Source organism: Cetorhinus maximus, chromosome 23, assembly GCF_964194155.1.
Source record: "Cetorhinus maximus chromosome 23, sCetMax3.hap1.1, whole genome shotgun sequence".
Classification (NCBI taxonomy): Eukaryota; Metazoa; Chordata; class Chondrichthyes; order Lamniformes; family Cetorhinidae; genus Cetorhinus; species Cetorhinus maximus.
This window is the reverse complement of record NC_135901.1, coordinates 61,537,070-61,564,842: the sequence shown is the minus strand read 5'-3', so window position 1 is coordinate 61,564,842 and position 27,773 is coordinate 61,537,070. Positions and strand designations below refer to the sequence as shown.

At 43.9% G+C, this 27,773-nt stretch overlaps 1 protein-coding gene and 2 non-coding genes across 3 annotated transcripts in view; 1 reads left to right on the top strand and 2 right to left on the bottom strand.

Annotated features, from left to right (window-relative positions):
- LOC144697673 (uncharacterized) overlaps positions 1-27,773 on the top strand; it is a 74,086-nt gene that overhangs the window by 12,801 nt on the left and 33,512 nt on the right. Inside the window, exon 2 of the mRNA XM_078569693.1 lies at positions 20,534-20,610. Coding sequence (XP_078425819.1) covers positions 20,534-20,610 — 77 coding nt within the window. The remainder of the gene's footprint in view (positions 1-20,533; positions 20,611-27,773) is intronic.
- On the bottom strand, positions 19,477-19,550 carry trnan-guu (transfer RNA asparagine (anticodon GUU)). Its single transcript has one exon. It is a non-coding gene; the product is annotated as a tRNA-Asn (tRNA).
- Positions 24,827-24,908, bottom strand: trnas-aga (transfer RNA serine (anticodon AGA)). The gene has a single exon. It is a non-coding gene; the product is annotated as a tRNA-Ser (tRNA).

The following is a 27,773-nucleotide window of genomic DNA, read 5'->3' as shown; positions in this document are numbered from 1 at the left end:
GCGCAAGCTCATGAAATGGGCCTCACTGCGCATGCTCCAAGCACACACCCTAATACGCATGTGTAGGGAGCTCCCGTTGTGAGGATAGGGCACATTCTGGCCCCTGTTGAAGGCTGGGTAATCAGACTGCCATTGAGAGGTCGTTTTTTTGAATAGAAAATTATGTTTTGTGATCCGATGACGAACGAAGCCCAAGACCAATATATAAAATTGTTCAGTCAATTGGTATGACAAACAAAGTGCATGGGTCCTCTGCCATAAAACTGTCCTGGGTGTAAATAACTGCAGTAAAATCCCCTACATTTAGATGTGAACTCACTGGAGTCTCAGTAGGCGGTGTGAACAATTATTGTTTCTTCTCATACACAGAACATTTAAGCGCCGTCTTGTCAGTAAGAACGTCACAATTCAGCCGGTGAACAATCCTTTCACAATGTCATTTTACCCCTAAGTTCCAGGACCATTGTACATGGATTTGGGAGTTAAGCATGATTTTGGAGACGGAAGAGTGGTCGGAGATTGGATGAGAATTGCAAGGATGTCGGGGTCAAGGATGTACTCGTGGGAGGGAGAGAAGCAGCAGAGGCAGCTGATCGGATTGTCTCAATCTGAGTGACAAAGAAGCTCCATGAGCTCCTCACACTTGTTGGAGGTGTGGATGCAGGAGACAGGGGAGAGGGAGAGTCCAAAACAAGGACTAACTTGTGTTAGAGATGTTTTTAAAAATTCAACATCCTCTGTGTTTGACAGAATGTTGATTTATTTGATCTTTGTCCAGAATATTAACCTTATAACTGGGCTGGAGTTTATTAACATCAGCTGAAACAGACCCCAATGGGTATAGTTCATTCTTGTATATTATTAACAGCAAAATCCAATCACTGTAGTTCGCTGTGAACTCGTTGGTGTCTCGGCAGGTGGGATGAATGAATGCGTATCTTCCCACACTCAGTGCAGGTGTACAGCCTCTCCCCAGCGTGACAGCGCTTGTGTGGAGAGAGGTGGGATGATTGCCTGAACCCAGTCCCATAAAGAAGGCATCTGAACAGTCTCTCATCAGTATGAATACATAGCTGGTGGATCAGTTCCTGAGAACTTGTAAAGCACTTCCCACAGTCTTGAAAGTTAAAAGCTCTCTTTGATGTGCAATCAGGTTGGATAAATTAATGAATCTCTTTCCACACAGCGCAGATGAATGGCCTCTCCCCAGTGAGAATTCGCTGGTGTGTCTGCAGGTGGGATAACGGAGTGAATCCCTTCTGACACTTTAAGCAGGTCAATGGCCTCTCCCCAGTGTGAACGCTCCGATGAGTTTCCAATTTCGATGGGTAAATGAATCCCTTCCCAGTGTCAACATTTGCACAACTGCTTTCAGTTGTGACTGCATTTATGTTTTGACCAGGTCAGATGATCGGCTGAAACCTCATCCACATGCAGAACACTGTGAACGGTGCTTTCTTCTCCCATTTTCAAAATCCCACAATTCTCTGCAGCCCAGAAACCGCTCTGTCCAATAGAGACGCCCTCTGAAGAAGGGTCATACAGACTTGAAACTGCTGTCAGGTGTCGCAAGGGCCAGGGACATAAAAGTTCAATCACAAATGTTCCAAAAACAGATAGGTTATAATCGCCAGGAAAGGCTAAACAGCCTGAAGCTCTTTTCTCTGGAAAAGAGAAGGCTGAGGGATGACCTGATAGAAATGGGATAAAGAATGGAGTTGGTAGCTCAGGAATGAAAACAATGGCTTCAATTTTCCCAAAATTTAATTGGAGACAATTTCTGCACATCCACAAACAGTCTGATAATTTAACAAAAGTGGAGAAGTCGAGAAAGGTGTTCGTGAGGCAGAGCTGGGCACTGTCAGTGTCCATGTGATAACTGACACTGTGTTTTCAGATGATGTCGCTGTGGGGAGAATGTTAACAAAGAACAAAGAATAAAGAAAAGTACAGCACAGGAACAGGCCCTTCGGCCCTCCAAGCCTGTGCCAATCATATTGCCCATCAACTAAAACATTTTACACTTCCGGTGTCCGTATCCCTCTATTCCCATCCTATTGATGTATTTGTTAAGCTGCCTCTTAAACACCACTATCGTGCCTGCTTCCAGCACCTCCTCTGGCAGCGAATTCCAGACACTCACTACCCTCTGCGTAAAAAACTTGCCCCGCACATCTCCTCTAAAGTTTTCTCCTCTCACCTTAAATCTATGCCCCTAGTAATTGACTCTTCCACCCTGTGAAAAAGCTTCTGACTATCTACTCTGTCCATGCCACTCATAATTTTGTAAACTTCTATCAAGTGGCCTCTCAATCTCCGTCGCTCTAGTGAGAACAATCCGAGTTTCTCCAACCTCTCCTCATAGCTAATAACCTCCAGACCAGGCAGCATCCTGGTAAACCTCCTCTGCACCCTCTCCAACGCCTCCATATCCTTCTGGTAATCTGGTGACCTGAATTGCACGCAATATTCCAAGTGTGGCCTAACCAAGGTTCTATATAGCTGCAGCATGACTTCCCAGCTTTTATACTCAATACCCCTGCCAATGAAGGCAAGCATTCCATATGCCTTCCTGACTACCTTATCCAACTGCGTTGCCACTTTCAGTGACCTGTGGACCTGTAAACCCAGATCCCTCTGCCCGTCGATACACTTAAAGGTTCTGCCATTTACTATGTAATTCCTGCCTGTATTAGACCTTCCAAAATGCATTACATTGCATTTGTCCAGATTAAACTCTATCTGTCATTTCTCCGCCCAAGTCTCCAACCGATCTATATCCCGTTGTATCCTTTGACAATCCTCTTCACTATCTGGAACTCCTCCAAACTTGGTGTCGTCTGCAAACTTACTAATTAGCCCAGTTACATTTTCCTCCAAATCATTTATGTATACCACAAACAGCAAAGATCCCAGCACTGATCCCTGCGAAACTCCAGTAGTCACAGCTCTCCATTCAGAAAAGCACCCTTCCACTGCTACCCTCTGTCTTCTATGACCAAGGCAATTCTGTATCCATCCTGCCAGCTGACCTCTGATCCCGTGCGACTTTACCTTCTGTACCAGTCTGCCATGAGGGACGTTGTCAAAGGCCTTACTGAAATCCATGTATATAACATCCACTGCCCTTCCATCGTCGACCATGCTGCCTCTCACTAATATGCCCATTCGCTTCCAAATGGTAGTAAATCCTGTCACGAAGAATCGTCTCCAATAATTTCCCTATCACTGACATAAGGCTCACCAGCCTGTAATTTCCTGGATCATCCCTGCTACCCTTCTTAAACAATGGAACAACATTGTCCATTCTCCAGTCCTCTGGGGCCTCACCCGTAGCCAGTGAGATTTCTGTCAAGGCCCCAGCAATCCCTTCCCTTGCCTCCCTCATTACTCTAGGCTAGATCCCATCTGGCCCTGGGGACTGATCCACCTTAATGTTCTTCAAGACGCCTAACACCTCCTCTTTTTTGATCTCAACATGATCCAGGCTATCTACACACTCTTCCCTAGACAAATCGACCGCTAAGTCCTTCTTTTTGGTGAATACTGATGAGAAGTATTCATTCAGTATCTCTCCCATTTCTTCTGGTTCCACACACAGATTCCCACCTCTGTCCCTGAGTGGGCCTTCCCTTTCCCTGGCTACCCTCTTGCCCTTTACATATGTATAAAAGGCCTTGGGATTTTCCTTAATCCTGGTGACTTTTCATGGCCCTTTTTAGCCCTCCTAACTCCTTGCTTAAGTTTCTTCCTACTTTCTTTGTATTCTCCACGGGCTTCATCTGTTCCCAGCCTTCTAGCCCTTACGAATGCTTCCCTTTTCTTTTTGAATAATCTCACAATATCCTTCGTTATCCAAGGTTCCTGAAACTTGCCATACTTATCCTTCATCCTAGAAGTCTTCCTGAGAAATAAATGGAGGCCAAGGCTGGATCCTCTGGGGACACCAGAGGTAACTGTGGGAGTGGAAAGGGAAGACATTCCAAGTGATTCTCTGACTATGATTAGATAGAGAAGAATGGAACCAGGAGAGAGCAGCCCCACCCATGGACGACAGTGCAGAGGTGTTGGAGCAGAATGGTGTGGTCAACCTTGTCAAAGCAGGTCGAGAAGGGATAGTTTCCCTTTGCCACTGTCACATAGGATGTCATTGGTGGCTTTGATCTGAGCTGTTTCAGTACAGTGGCAGGGGCAGAAACCTGATTGGATGGATTCAAGCAGGGAGTTCTGGGAAAGATGGAGATGGATTTGGGAGGTGTGAACACTTTTCAGGAGTTCAGAGAGGAACTGGGGGTTGAAGATGGGTCAATACTTTGCAAGGACAGGAGAGTTAAGTATTTGTTTTTTGAGGAAAGTATGATGATTTGAAGGAGAGAGGGATAGTACCAGAAGAGAGAGAACTGTGAACAATATCAGTGAACAAGGGGAAGTTGGGTAATCAGCAGTTTAGTGGGAATAGGGTCGATGGAGCAGGTGGTGGGTCTCATGGACAAGATGAACACTGAGAGGGCAGGAAGGGAGATGGGAGAGAAGCTAATGAAAGATGTGGGTTCACGGCTTGTACAAGGTGGAACATTAAAGAGACAGTTTGTCCCGTTGGGCTAGTGAAAGGGAGGGAAGCAGCAGAGGCAGCTGATTGGATTGTCTCAATCTTAGTGACAAAGAAGCCCCATGAGCTCCTTACACTTGTTGTTAGAGGTGAGGATGGATGAGGGAGGGGAGAGGGAGAGCCCTTCCAGAGAAACTAACTTGTATTAGAGATATTAACAAGACTCAATATGCTATATTTAACACAAATATATTTTATTTGTCCTTATCCAGAATATTAGCCCCAATAACTGGGCTAGAGTTTATTAACATCAGCAGAAACAGACTACAATGAACAAGGTTCAGTCATGGATGTGATTAACAGCAATGTCCTGTTTGTTATTTGTGAACTCGCTGGTGTCTCATCAGTTGGGATGACCAGGTGAATCCTTTCCCACACTCGGAGCAGCTGAACAGCCTCTCCTCAGTGTGAATTCGCTGGTGCTTCAGCAGGTCAGAGGATACAGTGAATCCCTTCCCACATACAGGACAGATGAACGGTCTCTCTCCAGTATGAATTCGCTGATGTCTCAGCAAGTGGGATGACTGTGTGAAGCCCTTCCCACAGTGGGAGCAGGAGAACTGTCTCTCCCCAGTGTGAATTCGCTGGTGTCTCAACAGATCGGATAAATTAACGAATCCCTTCTCACACTCGGAGCAGATAAATGGTCTCTCCCCAGTGTGAACTCGCAGGTGTGTCAGCAGGTTTGATGACCGAGTGAATCTCTTCCCACACTCGGAGCAGGTGAATGGTCTCTCCCCAGAGTGAACTCTCTGGTGTGTCAGCAGGTGGGATGACTGACTGAATCCCTTCCCACACTCGAAGCAGGTAAATGGCCTCTCACCAGTGTGAACTCGCTGGTGTGTCAGCAGGTTGGATAACTGAGTGAATCCCTTCCCACACTCGGAGCAGGTAAATGGCCTCTCCCCAGTGTGAACTCGCTGGTGTGTCAGCAGGTAGGATAACTGAATGAATCCCTTCCCACACACGGAGCAGGTAAATGGCATCCTCCCAGAGTGAATTCGCTGGTGCCTCAGCAGGTTGAATGCCCGATTAAATCCCTTTCCACACTCGGAGCAGGTGAATGGCCTCTCTTCAGTGTGAATGAGCTGGTGGCTCAGGAGGGTGGATGAATCAACAAATCCCTTCATACATACAGAACAAGTGAAAGGCCTCTCCCCAGTGTGTGTGCGCCGGTGAGTATCCAACCTGGATGGATAATTGAATCCTTTCCCACAGTCTCCACATTTCCATGGTTTCTCCCCACTGTAACTGCATTTATGTTTTGACAGGTCAGATGATCGGCTGAAGCCTCGTTCATACACAGAACACGTGTACGGTTTCTCCCCACGGTGAACGGTGCTTTTTCCTTCCATGTTCAAAATCCGATGAAATTCAGGTTACCACTAATTGTGCGACACCGTTAGATTCTGATGAAACATTGGGTTTCCCAATTGAAAATTCTAGGGAAATAGTTTAAACAGACAAAAGTGAATGAGGGAGAAACCACAATAACACAAAAACAGGTTGTGAAATTGAGTTGAATGAATCTGGTAATTTGTGGGGCTGGTACCAGGAAAAAGTGACCATGAAAACAGCTGGATTGTTATATAAACCCAACTGGTTCACTAATGTCCTTCAGGGAAGGGAACCTGCCAACTGGTCAGGGACTATACAAAACACCAGCATCTACTGGGGAAAATAGAGAGGGAGATGGGAGAGGCAGGGGGTGAAGGAAAAGGATTTTATGCGTCTGTAATTCTACCAACATCTCCCAAAGCCTTACCCTCCATCCCCTAGAAGGACTAGGGTAGATATATGTGAACACCATCACCTCCAAGTACCCCTACAAGTAACACACCATCCTGACTTGTTTAACATCCAGTGTTGGATGAACAGAAATTTCCTCCATTTAAATATTGGGAAGATTGAAGCCATTGTCTTCAGCCCCTGCTACAAACTCCACTTCCTAACCATCAATGCCATCCATCTCTCTGACAACTCTGAGGCTGAGCCAGACTGTTCACAATCTTAGTGTCATATTTCACCCTAAGCTGAGCTTCTGACTATATATCACTAAGACCTCCTATTTCCACCTCAGTAACTTTGCCTTCCAATAAAATAATAGCAAAATACTGCAGCTGCTGGAAATCTGAAATAAAAAGAGAAAATGCTGGAAATACTCAGCAGGTCAGGCAGTATCTGTGGAGAGAGAAACTGAGTTAACATTTCAGGGGTGCAGAATGAACTACAGGGAATAAAAATGATACAGAATCTGATGATCAATATAAGCTCAGGGGTAGAAGCGAGATGGACTATATCGCAGGAAAAACAACTCCTGACTATGAAAGCCATGGTGGGAAGCTATAGCTGGTAAGCCAGCAGCATATGGTCAAGGCAGCAGTTGGCAGAAGTAACCATAAAATGCTAAACAGAGCTAAAATACACCCACTATTAGAGACAGAGAAAGTTAGACAACAGAAGAGAGGTGATCAGGGAGGGCAGAGGTAAAACAGAGCAATGGATGGACACAGAATCAGATCCACAGTAAAGGAGTCACATCAGCCACAGAGCTGTCGGACCTCACACGGATAACAGAGGACTAAAAGCTCCAAATTGTAGATGAATTGTCAAAACTACTCACCTGTGAAACAATTTAACTCTTTTCAGCTTTGGAAACTCCTGCCTGAGACTGTAGCTGGAAAGATATCAGAAGCACTGAAGTCAGAGAAAAATCTCCCAGTTGAGGAAATACCCTGGGAGCGGGGTGATGTCACTGTGTAATTGTCGATGTGTGATGATGTCACAGTGTAATTGTCGATGTGTGATGACATCACAGACATGGACACAGAACATCTGGGTTTGTGTAAACCACTGATCACCACACATTATGAAGGATGTGAGGGTCCTTAAGAGGGTGCAGAGGAGACTTACCGGATTAGTTCAACGGGTGAAGGATTTTGGATTAGTTTGGAAAAACTGGTGGTGTTCTCCTTGGAGCAAAGTAGATTGAGGGGAAATTTGTTAGAGGTGTACAAGTTAATGATTGGTTTACTTGAGGTAGGTAAAGAAAAGCTGTTCACATTATCTGATCATAAAGGGGTTATGGGACACAGATTTAAGTTAAGAAGCAAGATTTACAGGAGGGGTGTGAGCAAAAATTTTACACAATGAGTGATAATGACCTGAAACTCATTACTTACTCTCAAAGGTTGATGAATCGAGTGAGTCTGTCAGATCTTGATCTGATGTTTGGTTTGAGTTTCCTGTCTGCAAATTCTTCCCATGTGATATCCTATGAAAAGGTTACAAAACAATCAATCACTGTCAGTCCAGGACAGAAATTGTGAAATATTTCTCTTGGTTTGAGTTTGTTGTGTGTAAATCCTCCCCTTCTAACCCCCTGGAAAAGGAGTTTCCAAAATCCATCCCTGTCAGTCCAGGATATTCAAAACATTCTCTCCTCCTGCTACCTGGACCAGGATGACCGCGCATGCGCCCTGCTGCACAGCCGCGCCCCCGGGCCGAGCAGAGGGAGAGACCCAGCCATTTCCGGTCTGTTCGCTGCAAACGCGGGGCCTGTAGTTTCTGATTAAGGTTCTGCGGCCTGCACCAAGTGTTTATAAAACCTCCCTGCCCACTCCGCTGGCTCCATTTCTCCCGCACACCCACTAACTCTGTTATTCTGCTCCAGTCACCATTTTCCCACCCACTCTGCGGCTCCAGTCACAGGACAGCACTGCGCATGCTCTGCTAAGAGCCCGCAGTGCTAATCAGACACCGCAATACGCATGCGTACGACCCTGGCGCTCTGGATAGGGCACATTCTGTCCCGCATTGAATGCTGGGTGGGAGGACGTAATTGCATATCCAATAAATTTTTATGATCCGATGGTAATTGCAGCTTTAAGGTCAAGGTTTGAATTATACAATCAATTGATACGATAAATTGCATCGGCCTCTACCATGCTTCTGTCCTGGATGTAATTAAGAACAGAACAAACCCCTACAGTTAGATGTGGATTCACTGGATTCTTCGCAGGTGAGGTGAAGAAGTGATTTCTCCTTCCATACACCAAACATTTAAACTCCGTCTTGTCAGTAAGAATGCGCCTATTGCGGAGCAAATCATTTGAACTTTTATAGCTGGATTGTTCACTGGTGGCCAAACTGAATAAATGCCTTCGGACACATGAAATCTCTGAATTTTCACCATCAGATGTGACAGCTGCTGTGTCAACTAATCAGATGATTGAGTAAACCTTTTTCCATAATTAGCTGCTGAATGATGTTTTCACAGTGTGACTTTACCTAGGCGTGTCCAGCACAGACTTGGATTTCTAATCCTCTGGCAATGGGCTCTACATTCTCTTCTGAAGAAAAAAAGGAAAGGCGATGCTGTAAATCTGAAATAAAAACAGAACATTTTCGAATTCTAAACAGGTCTGGTAGCGTCTGTGGAGAGACATAGTTTTCATATCAGGTCTGTGACTTGTCAGCGGAACTGTACAGAATCAGTGCGCAGATCTGAAAGTATAATTCTGGTTCTCAATCCACAGAAATTCCCAGATTTTCTGTGTATTTCCATCATTTTCTGCTTTTATCTTTGATTAAAGACGTTGCTTCTGAATTGGACATTGGATTTCCTGGTGACCAACTTTTATTTATTCTTGTCTATCCGTAAGTGGAAGCATCTTCCAAACCCTTTCGGAATATTAAAGGCTTCGATCAGGTCATCCCTCACCCTGTTTTCTAGAGAAAACCTGTTTAATCAATTCAATCGTTGTTGAATGTTAAAACTTTTCAGTTCTAACATCAACCCAGTAAATCTTTATTGTTGCCGGGTCTTAAGGAGCTGAGTTACAGGGAAAGATTAAACAGATTAGGACTTTATTCCTTGGAGCATAGAAGAATGAGGGGAGATTTGATAGAAGTTTACAAAATTGTGAGGGATATAGACAGAGTAGATGCGAGTAGGCTCTTTCCACTTAGATTAGGAGAAATAAACACGAGAGGACATGGCTTTAGGGTGAAAGGGGACAGGTTTAGGGGGAACATTAGGGGGAACTTCTTCACTCAGAGAGTGGTGAGAGTGTGGAACGAGCTACCATCTGACGTGGTAAATGCAGGCTAACTCTTAAGTTTTAAGAATAAATTAGATAGATACATGGATGGGAGAGGTCTGGAGGGTTATGGACTAGGTGCAGGTCAATGGGACTAGCGGAATAATATTTTGGCACAGATTAGAAGGGCCGAATGGCCCGTTTTCTGTGCTGTAGTGTTCTATGGTTCTATGGTTCTACCTTCTCCAGTGCTTCTAGATTCATCTTATAATATGGAGACGGAGCTAATCTGAGTATCAAACTGATAATTGCCCCCAAATACCTGTAAATTGGAAGGATCAGTATTGCAGTGGGAGAGAGGAACATGGTTCCAAGCTGTTATTCACCAACCTCTATTTCGGCCATTTTACCATCTGCAGAACTTAAAATGAAATGAACACATCCAATAAAAAGATTTAGAAAGTTGGTGTTACTTTTCTTTGTGACTCGTTCCCTCGGGTATTCAGTAAATGCTGCTCAGAGGTTAGGGACCGGGTTATAGTCTACCTGCGTTTCCTTGAGCCTGTGTTCAGTGAATTGGGAGGTTTGGCCCGCGTTGGAGTATCTTGTGTTCCAGGGATGGGCAGTAACCCGCTCATTGAAGCTGCAGTCGCTGCTTTCTGCTGGCAGCGGGTGATTGGAGAATGCGGGGCGGGAATAATGCTGCTTTTCTGCTTTTCCCTGTCTCACTCACTGTGGAGCTGAGGAAGAGAGAATAATTGATGGGTTTGTTTGAATCCAATAATTCTATAGATTTCGGATGGGCTCGATGCCGGCCTAAATGTTTTTTTCATTATATTGCAGATTAATATTCGTGAACATTGACCAGGACACATGGCTGTGAGATCAAGCACCTCCTCATTATTCTCAGTCGAAATATACAATCTAATATCTCTTGCTCTACAACCTGTTACAGAGATTGTTATAGAAAAGAGGGAAAGGTTTGCTACAGCTATACAAAGCCCTGGTTAGATCACACCTGGAGGACTGTGTATAGATCTGGGAACGGCCCCTTTTAAGGATCAATATTTACCTTGAAGGTTTCAGTGGAGCCGCATTGATGAGGTTGGTGGGTTTTGGAAATTGGAAGTTGTACATCCGCAGCTTGTGGCACTATTTCACCTCACTGTTCACTTCATGATCATGTCTAACACACTCGATGCTGTTATTGGCTGAACGAGTCTTCTGTGTTTTAACTAAACATGCTATTATTTTGTAGGAAGAACGACGAGAGACAGCGTAAATTGCAGGGTTCTGGAGAAAAGGTCGGGTAATGGTAATGCTAGGACGGGCAGAAGGCCCACTTTCCCTGCTGTAACCATTCTATGATTTTAAACAAATAATATTAGCATGTTAGCAAGTTCTGTTGTTGTGGCCCAGTGTTTAAGGTGAATGGGTTTAAAATCCATTGGGGCCTCCCGACGTAGGTTTGAATCTTGCTGACTGTGCTCTTCGTTATTTCTGCTTGACTGTAGAATTAATTCTCATTCAAATAGAAGAAAAACCATCCAATCAAATCCATTTATGTGTCAGTCTTCTGCAAGTCTCCAGTCGGATATGAAACAAAAACTGAGCCACGTTGGTGACATCTTGTTTTCTGGGCGCTTGTCTCTCCTGAGGCCTTTGTCACTCTCAGTGTATCCGTCTGTGTGTGTTCCTCTGTGTGTGCCAATGTGCTTCAGTTCCCCGAGGGGTTGAACACATTTTACCAGCACAAGCTTTATTTACTTTAGTTGTGCAACTTCATTTTAAAATGTTACAAGGAAAAACTCTCAGGGTAAAAGATGCAAGAGGAGTTTGTCTATTTCTCTGTATGTTAAACTGCAACAACAATTTAAATTTATAAAGCGCCTTTAACCAAATGAAACGTCACAAGGTGTTCCCCAGGATCATTATATAACAAAGTGTGACACCAAGTCACATATTCGGTCAGATGACTAACAGCTCTGTCAAAGGTGAAGAACTGTATTAATGGAGGAAACTATCGATTTCATGTTCCAGAAAACAGCAATGGTTCTTCTCGTTGGCTCATTGTGGTCAACCTGAACAGACCATTTGTTCGGAGAAATTTATCTCTGGTGAAAGGGATCTGGAATGAAAAAATGCCAAAATCAGCATCCATGAGCCACATTTCCAGCCCTGTTAGCAGCTTCCCTGATGGCCGACTGGTTAGGGTTCAGCACTTTCACTGCTGCACCTCAGGTTTGATTCCCTGTCAGGAAATTGAGATTTACTGCCCTTGGGCGAACTGTTAAAACCAATGTTATTGTCTTCCTGGCTGAAAGCAACACAGAACATCTCTGTCAGAGTTAGGGGAGTGAGCGTTAAAGTTTCACATCAGAGCTAGAAATGTCGCACGTGCAACAAGTCAAGAACAGATCCAGAGGGCGTGAAAATGAAAGAGAAGGGCTGTGATGGGTTACAAAGCACTGACTATAGAGCTGGTGGTGCACAGCAGAATATTATTCCTGTATTACCCATGTTACTTGCAGCTTTAATTTCCTGATTTATTACAGTGCCCAACATTACCACTGCAGTTTGGTGACCAATAAACAACTCGCACCAATGTTTGTTGCCTCTTGCCCGTTTCTTAACTCCACCAAAATTGATTCAACATCTTGATCTTTCAATCTAAGACCCTCTCTCACTAATGTACTGATCTTGTCGTTATTAACTGTGCGACCCCGCCTCCTTTCTCTTTTTCTCTATCCTTCCTAAATGACGAATACCCTTGAATATTCAGATCAATCACACTGTCCTTGAAAACAGCACACAGGGCCGAATGGCCTCTTTATTTGCTGTAACTTTCTGTCATTTTGTGTTTCCTAACACCTCAGTTGCATCTCTCTAAGTTATTCTGGCATTTCATAACTCAATCTAGCGAGATGTACATCTTGCCCTTCTATCCAACACTTTGAATTCCAGACACTAAACAGATTAGGAACTGAATTTTAAACCAGACTAGTACAACTGCAGAAATGATCTGAACCATTCACTTGTGTTTCAAACACGCAGTGGTTGCACATGAGCATGTACCTTCTTGTATATCTACTGAACAAAATAAGCTCATTCCGATTCTTCACATTGAAAATCAGTTCAAAATAATTTCAAAGTTTAACACCATACACAAGAATGTGGATAATTGATACTGTGCACATTCCTATAATCAGTGTCTGGGACAATCAGGTCCTGTGAACCCTTCTCGTGCCTTACATTCCCATTCCCTGCTTTCCAGGGAAAATTGGGTTCATAAACTGGATGGGTGGGTAGTCCCTGGCTAGGTCAGCCCTGTTCCAGAGAGTATATAAGAGTTATTGCTGGGACAGCAGATTTTCGTCCCTACTGCCATTAGTGATGATCACAAGATTTTTTATTGAAAACAAATTTCACCATTTGCCATGGTGAGATTTGATCCCCAGAATCCCAAACCAGTGAAAGTACCACTGTGCCACAGCCTCCTACCAAGGTAAACGCGTTTAGAATTTGATGTGTGTCAGTTACTTTCAGTGATGAATTTCTGCCGTGTGTTCCCTTGTCAGTTTCACAGGAGCCGCAGTGATGAGGTTGGTGGGTTTTGGAAATTGAAAGTTCTTCATGAGCAGCTTGAACAGCGAGTCGAACAAGTGCCAGCTCAAATCGAATTGTACGGTTTGTGTGCGGTGTTTCATTTTAACAGGAAGGACGAGGAGAGACAGATTTAAAATAAATTGCTGCGAGGAAAAAGACGAGGGTTATGGAATGAGTTAAATTGCTCTTCCAGAGAGCCGGCACAAACAAGAATGTTCTCCTTCTCTGCTGTAGCCACCCATGATTTCATACTAACAACATCACCCTGTGCATTGAGTCAGTCGTGGTGACTGAGTGGTGAAGGCGATGGAGTCGAAATCCATTAGGGTTTCCCGCTTCTCATTATTCCTGGTTTTAACTCTGTGTTTACAGAGTTAATTATCGGTTTCATTGAATCAAGTCCATCCAAACACTCGGGCGTTTTCCTATTTCCGTTCATTCACAAAAATATTCACGAAACTTCTAGTCGGAAATGGAACAAAAACGGAGCCAGGTTGGTGTCAGGTTTGCTTTCTGGGTGTTTGTCTCTCCTTAGAAACAATCCTTTGTCCTCTGTCACTCTCGGTGTCGATATCTGTGTGTGTTCCTCTGTGTGTGTCAATGTGGTTCAGTTCATCATTTTTACCACCCAAACGTTATTTACGATAGTTTTGTGGCTCCAGATTAAGATGGTCCAGAGAAAACAAAAGTGCTGTTTTAAAAGATGCAAGGGGACGTTATTTTCTGTTTCTTTTTGGGTGGAGGCTGTTCAGCTACTAAATGCCCGGATGTTACAAAGCGGATTATGATTGAAGTTTTCACATGATCTTATGAAGTAGCTGAGAATGCCCGAGGGGCCGAATGGCCTATTCCTGAATATATTTTCCCACACTCTAATTCAGAGCCAATGCCGGCCAAGGCAATGGTTGTTTCTGCTCTAAATGTGGTACTGAGTCACCGAGTGGGCTAAGATGCTGGCCGAGGCTTTCCTGCTTTGGGCTCCAGTCCCGCGGCTGCTAAACGTTCCAGTGCTTTGTTGTTTGAGACGCTTCCAAAAAATCCTCCGTGCGGCCAGGGGACGGCTGACCTGTGCAGTGTTGCATTTTGGTTGGGGGAATGGGGAGAGGTGGTTGGGGCAATGGCACGGACTGAAAATCTTTTTTCCCTGTTACTCTCTGTCTCCATTCTATTATTTTATACAAACAATAGCGAACTTTCACTCAGTATTGTGGCGAATTGGTTAAACTGATGGATTGCAAATTGGCTGGAGTTTTCTCACGCAGGTTTGAGCCCTGTAGTTTATGCTTCTTATCATTCCTGATTTTAACTGACGGTCTGTAGAATTGGTTATCCGTTAAATTGAATATAAAACATCCAAATACCCCGTGATTTTTATTTCTGTTCATCTGCAAATATTCACTAAATTCACAGTCGGAAATGGAAGAGTAATTGACCACTCCTGATCAACCAATCACAACTGCTCTTTGACAGCAGCAGACCAGGCCGAATGGCCTCTTTCTTAGCTGGAACTTTCCATAATTTTATGTTTGCCAACAGCACGGATGCACTTTCCCAGTCATTCTGCCATTTTATAACACATTTTATCGAAATGTACTTTGTTACTTTGTGTCCTGTCCTTCTGAAGTCAAGACCCGGAGTGAATTCAGTGAGAAGTTTTCTTGTCATTTCCAGCAGGAGATTTGGAACCAGACCAGTTCACTGAGTTTAAATGGTCCCGACCCTTCACTGCAGCTCGTTGTGTTTTTGTGTGGAGATGATTTCTATTTGTTACGAAGTGCAGGACGATCTGATTAACTGACGGAGCAGGTTTGATCTATTCCTACTCTGAAACAAAAACAAAACATGCTGGAAAGACTCAGCAGGTCTGACAGCATCTGTGGAGAAAAAGACAGAGTTAACGTTTCGAGTTCACATGACTCTCCTTCAGAACTAAAGGGAAGTAGGACTTCATATTTCTTCTTCCCTTTAGCTCTGAAGAAGAGTCATACGGACTCGAAACGTTAATTCTGCCTTTCTCTCCACAGATTCTGTCAGACCTGCTGAGTTTTTCCAGCATTTTTTGCTTTTGTTTAAGATTTCCAGCATCCGCAGTATTTTGCCTATTCCTAATCTATCGCTTTTGTTCTATTTCAGTGCCAAAACTTGTGAAGGAAATGGTTCATAAATTTCGCCCAGCGAGGCTGAGCGAGCAAAGGCAATGGCTTAAAGTATGTACGAAGTTATGAGTTCGCGTCCCACCACTGCTCAACATTTAGCAGCCCCATTAGGACAAGCAGATGCCACCTCATATTGACAGGTAGAACGAGGAGAGTTGCTGTGAGGAAAAGGTGGGGTGTGGAATTACAGTAGTTGAGTTGCTCTTCCGTAGGGACGACATGCTGAATGACCGTCTGATGTAGCCGTCTGTGATTTTATACAAACAGCAGTGACGTCATTATCGGCCCTGTGTTCACGGTGGAGTGAATAAGGGGATGGGTTTGGAATCCTGTGGGGTCTCCTCACAGAGTTACAAATCCTACCGTCTCCAGTTCTCATCATTCCTGATTTTAATAAGGTGCCCATGGAATTAATTATTGGATAAACGGAATCAAAACGACGCAAACAGTCCCGTGGTTTCTTCTTTCCGTTCGTCTGTGTGTGTCGATGTGGTTCAGTTCCCCAAGGGAATGGGCACATTTTTAACAGAACAAACTTTGTTCACATTAGTTGTGCAACTTCAGATCAAAGAAATATCGAGGTGAAAGTTGGAAGAGGAGCTTGTCTCCTTCTCTATATGCCCCATTACAACAACAGCTTATATTTAGATAGCGTCTTTAACGTAATTAAAGCTCCAAAGATGGTTGACAGGATCATTATGTAACAAAGTCTGACACTGACACACATATTGAGATGTTGGGCCAGATGAACAAAAGCTTGATCAAAGAAATAGGTTTTACGGAGCGTCTTAAAGGAGGAAAGAGAGGTCAAGGGAATTCCAGAGCTTGGGGCCTCGGTAACTGAAACCTCGGTCAACAATGGTGGAGCGATTCTGATTGGGAATTTACAACAGGCCAGGATAAGAGGGGCACAGATATCTCAGAGACTTGTGGGGTTCGAGGAGATCTCAGAAATAGGGAGGGGCGAGAACAACGGGAGATTTGAACACAAGGATAAGAAAGTTTGAAGTAAATGCATTCTTTGACCGGGAACGAATGTAGGTCAACGAGTAGAGGGTGATGGGGAATGGGACTTGCTGTGAGTGAAGACACGGACAGCAGTTTTGGATGACCTCAATTTGCGGAGGGGAGAATGTCCACTTACATTCCAGAACTGACATTCTGCTGGATCAGCACTGCCCTGTTTCCAAGACCAATATTGATCCTTTATAATGTGCGGTTCCCAGAACTATACACAGTTCTCCAGGTGTGATCTAACCAGGGCTTTGTATAGCTGCAGCAAACCTTTCCCTCTTTTCTATAACAGCTTCTGTAACAGGCTGTACAATAAGGGGAATTACATTGTATATATCGACTGAGATGCTTGGTCAGAATAAACTTCATTTAAATATTCAATAGGAAATCAATTTCATAAATAAATATTCCTCTTTATTTTGAAGACAACACATGAATCCCCAATTCAACTCTCCGTGTCATTGGGTCAGGGAAACTTTGTTAATTTTCACACACTGAGCATGGACACTGCAGAAGACCCTGCACCTCTTTCAATATTGTTTTTCTTAACTCAGAGTTTTCAAAAGGGAATTCATAATTATTTGAAATGGAAAACAAACCTGCAGGGTTATGAAGGAAGAGAATGATATTGGAGCTAAGTGGATAGCTCTTTGAAGAAAGCACACACCCGATGGGTCGAATAGCCTCCGAATGCGCGGTGTCAGTGTACAATTAGATCAATTTCTCTGCAGCATTCCAAAATGCCCCGCCCCAATTTTATACCTGTGAAACAGGATCTTGCAGTGCAGCAGGTCTACACAGTTTGAAATTCTATACAAGTCCCTTTGGCATTTTCTCGCGAATTGTTTCTGTAGTGTAGCGGCCTAGCCAGCGATGTCCACATCCCATAAATGAATAAAAATACAAATAGTGGTTATCACATTCGCTTCACATACGCAAGGTCACTGGTTCAAAAGCTGGCAGAGACATTATCAAAACTGAATCATCTAATTGCGAGAAGTTGCACAATTCCCATTTGTTGCTAAACAATAGCTGAATATATTATCTCACAGCCATGTGTCATTGGCACTTCTCCAGGCTTTGAATGATTTTCTCCAAAAGGCACGGTTATGAGAAAGAGACAAAAATGAGACGAATTACAGTGAGATAGTTCGCACATGTGTGAAGTGTTGAATGACCTGCTGATGTGCTGTGACATTTTATGATTCTAATTTCAGATCAATTTCTCTGCCGCATGGCTATGTTTTTGAGCCAAACTGGACTTCCACAAACCAGGGTTCGGGCGTGCAGTAAGACTGCAGGGTTTGATATACTAAGTCACTCTCTGTGGTTCTGTCCATTGTTTCTGTAGTGTAGTGGTTATCAAGTACATGCAAAAAGTCCCCTGTCTGGAAATGGGTAGAAACATTATCGAGATTTACACATCTAAGTGTGAGGGAAAGTTCCATAATTCACATTTGTTGCTGTATATTAACTGAATATAGTATCTTGCCGCCACATTAAATTTGACATTCGCCAACTTCAAAAAGCATTCTCAAATTCAGGAGGGATGAAACTGACTAGGCACAAAAGAAATACCAGTTTCTTCAGTCAACAACAGGAATTAATGAGTTTACAAATGCAAATTCACAGTTACTTACTGATTGAAAGATGACTACTTGTGTTAAACAAAGACTAGCATTACCCTAAAGGCAGGCGCAACTGATACTGTGATTGAACACAAGGGAATGGGAGAGATGGTACCAAGTCACTTTTCATCGCTCCTCATCATGGATCTTCATTCTTTCATGAGCATCGCTGGCCAGCATTTGTTGCCCATCCAGAATTGTCCTTCAGCTCTGTAACTTGTTAAACCATTTCGGAGGGCCGTTAAGAATCAACCACATCACTGTGGGTCTGGAGTCACATGCAACTCAGACCAGGTAAGGACGACCGATTGAATTCCCTAAAGGACTGGTGAATCACATGGGTTTGTACGACAATCAATGATAGTTTCATGGTCATCATGACTGAGAAAATACTGAGGACATGTCCGATCAGAATAATTTCGTCTTTTGTAAATTCAATATGAAATTAATTGCACAAATAACTAATGTTTATATCAAAAACTTCAGAAGGAACCATAGTCCAACTCTTCATTTCATTGGGTAAGGGAAATGTTCATTAAGGCAAACTGCATGGATTCTGCAGAAACTCCTTCTTCAAAAGGGAATTTGGAAATGGTTGAAAGGGAGAAATTTCTGATTCATGGAAAGGGAGAAGGAAACTGGGACCAATAGGCAAGATCTTTGTAAAAGGCTGGTTGTAAATAGAATGGGTGGAAGGTCCTCTTGCTGCGCTGTGCCATTTGATGATGACATTGTTGATCAGTCTGTCTCCAGCATTCCTAATGAGAACAGCCGAATTCTATTTCTTCAAAACAAAGACCCAAAGTGCTGCTGCATGACGTCACCGTTTAACATTCCAGACAGCTCCATTGGGATCCAGGCAGGGAAATGTTCCTGTAGCGTTGTGGTTACCCCACTCATTTCGCGTGTGCAAGTTACTCCATTCGATGCTCGGGGAAACATTATCACCCAGCTGTGTGGAAAAGTTACATCGCTCCCATTCCTGTTTGTTGTTGAATGTGAACTGAATGCTGGATCTTGCAGCCACATTAGATTCGCTCTTCACCATTTCTGAAGATAACATTCAGCAAAATAAGAAGATGTTTCCACTGGAAGCGGGTGATTGGAGAGTGCGGGACTGGAATATTGTTACTTGTTCCTGTCTCACTCACCGTGGAGCTGAGCAAGAGCGACGAATTGATGGGCTTGCTTCAATCCAATAGCCTCATAGATCTCTATTGATTTAGATGGGGGTTTACGATCGTTCATATTCTTTGTTATATCTGAAATGAATATCCATAAACAGAGCTTGGTGTGGGAACTCAGTGGGTGACAGCCGAGTTTTCAACGTGGGGGGTGGGATAGATTTTCTTGTAGTTTCAGGGCCCCGAAACAAATCAGAGCGTTAATGAGTAATGATGGGGAGAAAAAGGTGCCAGTTTCGTCCCTGGGTGGTCTCGAACCACCAACCTTTCGGTTAACAGCCGAACGCGCTGACCAATTGCGCCACAGAGACGTGATGATGGAGTTAGCACTCTGTAAGATATCCTAAACCAATGGCTCAGTGAGAGAAAGCTTCAGATTGCCGTGACTGCAATGACAATTATTCCCTATCAGTTTTACTCTTCCCAAATAAAGGGTGGGACATTCATTGTGGGCACATGGAAAAAGTCTGATCTCACCCATTGCAGACACATCCAGGTCACTGGGAACCAGCTCTCCTACAACCGGAGTCATCTCCCTTCCAGCCTTTCGGTGTTTTGTCTGTTACTGAGTATTCTGATTGTCCTGAAGCCGATAATTCTAAAGGGGTTTCTCTGTTACACAGCGAGTGGTTAGGATCTGGAATGCACCACCTGAGAGTGTGGGGGAGGCAGATTCAATCGCGGATTTCAAAAGAGAATTGGACAGAAAATGCAGGTCTCCGGGGAAAAGGTGGGGGAGTGGGACCAGGTGAGTTAGTTTCCAGGAGAGTAAGAGATCTCCCTTTTCAGACGGAGTTAAGGAGATTTTTTCCTCTCAGAGGGTCATTAGCCCGTGGAATTATTTTCATCAGAGGTTTGGTCATTGAATTTACACAAGGCAGAATTAGACAGATTTTTGATAGACAAGGGGGTCAAAGGTTATGGGGAGACAGGCAGGAAGGCGGAGTTGAGACCACAACCAGATTTGCCGTGACCTTAATGAATGATGAAGCAGGGTTAAAGGGCTGAATGGTCTTCTCTTGCCCCTGAGTCTTTTGTTCCTACGCCCGGGCTGAATGGCCTCTATCTGTGTGTAGCCTTATATCTGATTCTCTGACACTATGAGGCACTGGTGAGGCAAATGGTCAATCCCAGCTCCTGTTTGTTATGTTCTATTTTGGAGCCGTTACCACCCAAGGCAATGGTTAGTTTACCTTTGATAGTGGGAGCGTGGCCGGCTGGGTTAAGGTGTTTTATTTGGCCTCTGTTCTCTTTGTGGGTTCGAATCAAAATTTCATTTGATTTGTTCTTTCAGTCACTTCACCTGAGCATCGGCTCACGGCCGTCGATGTATTAAGATCTTCATCTTGGCAGGAAGAACAAGGAGACGCAGTATGAATTGCAGGGTGACTAGGGATATGTGGGGCCGAACTCCCTCTTTCTCTGTTATAACCTGTGATTTCATATGAACAAGATTGAAATTGATGTGAGATCTGTAATTGCGGATGAGTGGTTAAGACAATAGATTTGAAATCTATTGGGCTTTCCCCGTGTAGATTTCAATCCTCGCTGTCTGCTGCTCCTTACTTTAGGTGAATCTAGAATTAAATTAATTGTTGGTGAAATGGAATAACAACTTTCCAAACACTCCCGTGTGTTTCTCCTGCTTCTGTTTCGCGTTTCTTCATTTCCGTTCATCTGCAAGCATTCACCAAATCTGCAGTCTGAAATGGAACAATAATTGGACAAGCTGGTGACATCCTAACTTTCTGGGTGTTTGTGGATCCTGAGGCCTCTGTCAGTCTCGGTGTATGTGTCTGTGTGTGTTTCTCTGTGTGTGTCAATGTGGCTCAGTTCCCTGAGGGGATGAACACTTTTTTACCATCACAAACTTCATTCACATTATTCGTGCAACTTCATGTTAGAATGTTGTGGTCCTTTTCCCCGGAGACCTACATTTTCTGTCCAATTCTCTTTTGAAATCCGCGATTGAATCTGTCTCCCTCACACTCTCAGGCCGTGCATTCCAGATCCTAACTACTCGCTCTGTAACACAGAAGCCCCTTCAGAATGGTACACTTTATGTGATGTTGCCTCTCCTCATTCTTCCGACCAACACGAATCACTTCACACTTCCCTACATTAAATTCCAGGTTCGCTTTAACAGTTTACACGAGGAATTCCTGTGAGTTGTGACAGTTCACACAGCGGTAAGGAAAAAGTTAGCTCCTGATCAGGAGTTGAACCTGGGCTGCGGCGGTGAAAGTATTAATTCCGAAGCACGAAACTCTCCGACTTCCAGTGAAGCCGAGGCTGTTTTCACTCAGAAGCCAGCGGCTGTGATATTAACAAAGCGGGATGGAGAAAGACTCAGTTTGAGCGGTGACACTGCTGGAGGGATGGGGAGTTGGGGGTCACCCATCAAAGCTTTAAAAAACACCACGGCACCCAGCGTGGGGCTCGAGCCCACGATGCTGAGATTAAGAGTCTCACGCTTTACCAGGTAAACTAGCCGGGAATGCACACTCACTGTTCCCTATACAAAAATTCAGGGAGATCAATATTCCTTCCTCCCTGGAGCCTCAGCTTGTTCTGAATTTCAAAGTGTGGAAGGTAATCGGCCTTCGCCTTTGAATCAGAAGGTTGTGGGTTCATGTCCCACTCCCGGAAACAAAGAACTGTGACTGTACTCGAAAGAGTTACATGCGATCTGTTGATAACTCGAAAGAGTTACAAAAGCCCCAAGGTTGCAATGTATTCCTCTCAATCAGCAATAACATCTTCCACTTCTTAGCTGCACCTCCTTCCAAACATTGCAAACTCTCTCTTTCATCCTGATATTTTTCTCTTTGACATTTTAATATGAAGCTGCACAATTAATGTGAATCAAGTTTATGAAGTGAATATGTGTCCATCCCCTTGGGGAACTGAACCACATTGACACACACAGAGGAACACACACAGACACATACACCGAGAGTGACAGAGGCCTAAGGGGAGACAAACGCACAGAAAGCAAGGATGTCACCAACTTGGTCAATTATTGATCCATTTCAGGGATCAAATGTAGTGAATGTTTTCAGATGAACAAAAGTAAGAAACACGGGGGTCTTTGGGTGGTTTTCTTTTTCATTTGACGGATAATATATTCTGCAGACAGTTTGTGTCAATCAGGAATGAGAAGAAAGGGAGTTGGCAGGATTCAAACGATGTGGAAAAATGCCTTAAGCACTCGACCAGGACAATTGTGTAAAGGTTGCATGTTGTTTGTTTAAAATAATAGAATGAATACAGGGAGTTCCAGTGAAAGAAGGTCATCAAGACCGTGCTATTGCCCCACCTTTTCCCAGTCACCCTGGGATTTACACTGCCTCTCCTCATTCTTCCAACTGAAATACAACACTGCACAGATCAGCTGCTCCTTCACCGCATGGAGAATTTTTGGGAAGCGCCTCAAATAACCAAACACCAGAAAGTTTGGCAGCAGTGGGAGTGAAGCCCAGATCACCAGAGAGATCGAAACCTGAACCAGCGGCTGATCCCGCTCGGCCTCACTACCACATTCAGATTAGACACAAACATTGTCTTCACCAACATTGACACTGAATTAGAATATAAAAAATTATGATCAGGAATTGGCCATTCGGTCCCTCGAGCGTTCTCAGCTACTTAATAAGATCATGTGAAATCTTCAATCATCATCCAGTTTGTAACATCCGGACATTTAGTTGCTGAACAGTCTCCACTCAAAGAAAAAGAGCGAAATGTTTTAAAACTGCTCTTTTTTTCCCTGTACCACCTTAACATTTTTTTTTGCTGATATGAAGCCACAGAACTAACATGACCAATGTTTGGGTGGTAAAAATGGGAAACTGAACCACATTGACACACACAGAAAATCACAAATATGCACCTTGTTAAGATTTGAAATTGTGCTTATTTTCACACTGTCTTTCAATGTGCAGAAAGTGGAGCTGTGATCAGCTTGTAGCTCAGAAGATGTACAGCAAGAATGTATGTAACAGGCTGATGCTGACAGTGCCTGTTTGAACTCGGTGAGCTGCATCTGACGATTGAGAACATTTAGTTGCCGCTCAACGAGTCCGGTTCCAAATTCCCTGCCATAAATGAAAAGAAAACTCGCTGAATTTGCTGAATGTCTTGAATTCAAAGCATCACATGGAAGGTAAGAAAGTTCATCTTAACCGTGGTATTAGGAAAAATAAAATGACAGAAAGTTACAGCAAAGAAAAGAAGCCATTCGGCCCTGTGTGCTGCTTCCAAAGAACAGTGTGATTGGTTGATCTGAATACTTTTAGGAAGAATGGACAAAAAGGAAAAAGAGGCCGGGTCGCGCTGTTAATAAGGAACGAGATCGGTACATTAGTGACAGAGGATCTTAGATTGAAGGATCAAGATGTGGAATTAGTTTGGGTGGAGCTAAGAAACAACAAGAGGCAGCAAACATTGGTGGGAGTTCTTTATAGACCACCAAACTGTAGTGGTAATGTTGGGCATGGGATGAATCAGGAAATTAGAGCTGCATGTGACATGGGTAATACAGGAATAATATTCTGCCTCGCACCACCAGCTCTTTTGTCAGTGCTTTGGAACCCACCACAGCCCTTCTCTTTTATTTTCACTCCCTCACTCCGACTCTGGGTTTGTTCCCGAGTTTTGCCCTTGTGACATTTCCAGCTCTGATGTGAAGCTTACACTCTCACTCCATCATTTCTAGCAGAGCTTTACAGTGTTATTTTCAACCAGCAAATCAATCACATTGATTTGAACAGCTCGCCCAGGAGGAATAAGTTTCAACTCCCTAACCAGGAATCGAACGCAGGCTGTACTGATAAAATTACCGCATTCTAACCACTAACCTAGCAGTTTGACACATGCAGGCTGCTTATGGCATTTTCCCTTCCCAGATCCCTTTTACCAGGGACAAGTTTCTTTGACCAAATGGTCTGTGTCGTTTGAACACAAATGACGTTTTCAGCCAATGAGAAAAACCATTGCTGTTTGCTGGAACATGAAATCGATACTTTCCTCCTTTAAGACAGTTCTTAAAGCCTCCCCCTTTGACGGAGCTTTTAGTCATCTGACCGAATATGAGGCTCAGCGTCGTACTTTGTTATACAATGCTCCTGGGGAACGCCTTATGACGTTTCATTAGGTAAAAGGAGCTTTATAAATATAAGTTGTTGTTGTACTCCATACATAGAAAGAGACAGACTCCTGTTGTCTCTTTCATCCTGATATTTTTCACTGTAACATTGTAACGTGAAGTTGCACAACTAATGTGAATACAGTTTACATTCGTAAAAATGTGTTCACCTCCTCAGGGAACTGAACCACATTGACCCACACAAAGGAAAACAAACAGCGGTATACACCGAGACTGACAGAGGCCTAAAGAGAGACAAATGCCAGGATGAAATCATGTCACCAAATTGGCTCATTTTTTTTTCCATTTCCGGCTGGAGATTTGCAGAAGGCTGACAATCAATGGACATAAGAGATCACGGATATGTTTGGATCACTTTTCCTCGATTCAAAGGACAATTAGTTCCGTCTGCGCGTGGTTAAAATCAGAAATAACTGGAAACGTAGTCAGCAGGATTCGAACCTGCGCGGGGTAACCCCAATGGATTTCTAATCCATCGCCTTAACCACTCGGCCACGACTACAGAAATTGCTCCTATTCCACTATTAGTTGTATGAAATCATAAAAGTTACAGCAGAGAAAGCAGTCTTTCTGCCCGTCTTGTCAAGGCCATTACCTGGCCTTTTCCCCGGAACCCTGTAATTTATCCTCTCTCCTCATTCTTCCCACCAAATTGGGAATGAAAGAGTGAGAATGATCTAACCTGGCCAATTACCGCCCCATCAGTCCACTCACCATCATCAGTAAAGTAATGGAAGGGGTCATCAACAGTGCTATCAAGCGGCACTGACTTAGCAACAACCTGCTCACTGATGTCCATTTTGGGTTCCGCAAGGGCCACTCAGCTCCTGACCTCAATACAGCCTTGGTTCAAACATAGACAAAAGAGCTGAACTCCAAAGATGTGATGAGAGTGACTGCCTTTGACATCAAGGCAGCATTTGATCGAGTGTGGCATCAATGAGCCCTAGCAAAACTGGAGTCAATGGGAATCAGAGGAAAACTCCCCGCTTGTTGGAGTCATACCTGGCACAAAGGGAGATGGTTGTGGTTGTTGGAGGTCAGCCATCTTAGCTCCTGGACATCACTGCAGGAGTTCCTCAGGGTAGTGTTCTAGGCCCAACCATCTTCAGCTGCTTCACCAATGACCTTCCTTCCATCATAAGATCAGAAGTGGGGATGTTCGCTGATGATTGCACAATGTTCAGCGCCATACCCGACTCTTCAGATACTGAAGCAGTTCATGTCCAAATGCAGCAAGGCCTGGATAATATCCAGGCTTGGGCTGACAAGTAGCAAGTAACATTCACACCACACAATTGTCAGGTAATGACCATCTCCAACACGAGAGAATCTAACAATCGCCCCTTGATGTTCAATGGCATTACCATCACAAGTCCCTCACTATCAACACCCTTGGGGTTAACATTGACCAGGAACTGAACTGGACTAGCCGTACAAACACTGTGGCTCCAAGAGCAGGTCAGAGGCTAGGAGTCGTGCAACGAGTAAGTCTCCTCCTGACTCCCCAAATCCTGTCCACCATCTACAAGGCACAAGTTTGAAGTGTGATGGAATGCTCCCTACTTGCCTGGGTGAGTGCAGCTCCCGCAACACTGAAGAAAATGGACACCATCCAGGGCAAAACAGTCTGCTTGACTGGCGCTACATCCACATTCACTCTCTTCACCACCGACGCGCAGTAGAAGCAGTGTGTACCATCTACAAGGTGCACTGCAGGAATTCACCAAGGCTCCTTAGACAACAGCGTCCAAACCCACGACCATTCCCAGCTAGAAGGACAAGGGCAGCAGATAGATAGGAACACCAGCACCTGGAAGTTCCCCTCCAAGTCACTGACCATCCTGACCAGGAAATATATCGCCGTTCCTTCACTGTCACTGGGTCAAAATCCTGGAACTTTCTTCCTAACAGCACTGTGGGTGTACCTACACCACATGGACTGCAGCAGTTCAAGAAGGCAGATCACCTTCCCAAGGGCAATTTCGGATGGGCAATAAATGTTGGCCCAGACAGATAAGCCCACATCCCATGAATGAATTTTAAAAATCATTCATGTTAGCCTGCAAATTATATTGCCTTGTTCTTCTGGCCAAAGTAAAGCTCTGCAAACGTCAGGGCCTGGAGTAAGTCTGACGTATTTGCTCAGGTGAGGAACCAGCTGAAGCTTTCAGTATTGGCTTTCTTAACTCCGAGTTTCCAAATGGGAATTGAACAATGGCTTGAAAGTGAAAAAGAAACAGGGTTAAGGAGAAAGAGAAGGAAATTGTCGTTAATTATAAAGCTCTTTGTACAAAACTTACATAGACACGATGGGTGTAAGGGCCTCTTACTGAGCTGTGCCATTTGATGATGACATTGTTGATCAGTCTGTCTCCAGCATTCCTAATGAGAACAGCCGAATTCCATTTCTTCAAAACAAAGACCCAAAGTGCTGCTGCATGACGTCACCGCTTAACATTCCAGACAGCTCCATTGGGATCTTTACAGCGCAGGGTTTATAGAGGCGAGTGGGGTCATATTCACTTCCCATATGATGGAGCTGCGGTTTGAAACCTGGCAAGAACATTATCCAAGCTTGTTTATTTCAGTGTGAGCGAAAGTTCGATAATTAACGTTTGTTGTAAATATGAACACAAGTGTTGGAATCCTGCTGACTAAAGTTTTCACCATTTTAGATTTTAAAAAAATTAATTATCAGCTAATTAGAAGGAAACCCATCCAAATATGTCGGTACTTTCTGATTTCCATTCATTTGTCAACATTCAGGAAATTTGCTTTCGGAAATGGAACAAACACTGAGCCAAGTCGGTGACATCCTTGCTTTCTGGGTGTGTGTCTCTCCTTAGGCCTCTGTCACTCTCGGTGTTTTTCTCTCTGTGTTGGTTTCTCTGTGATTGTCACTGTGGCTCAGTTCCCTGAGGGGGTGAAAAAGTTTTTAACGTCGCAAACTTTATTCACATTAGTTGTGCGGAATGCACGTTAAAATGTCACAGAGGAAAGCATCAGCGTGAAAGATAAAACTGGAGACTGATCCTTTCTACAGCTTATATTGAAAAGCGCCTTTAACCTAATGAAACGTCACAAGGCGTTCCCCAGGATCATTATATAACAAAGTGTGACACCGAGCCACATATTCGGTCAGATGTCTAAAAGCTCGGTCAAAGGAGGAAAGTACCGATTTCATATTCCAGCCATCAGCAATGGTTCTTCTCATTGGTGAAGAAGTCACTTGTGTTCAACCCAAACAGACCAATTGGTCGGAGAAAGTTGTCTCTGGTGAAAGAGATCGGGAATGAAAAAGAAAATCTCATAAGTTGCCTCCATAATGCAAATGTCAAGCCTTGTTGGTAGTTTCCCTGATGTC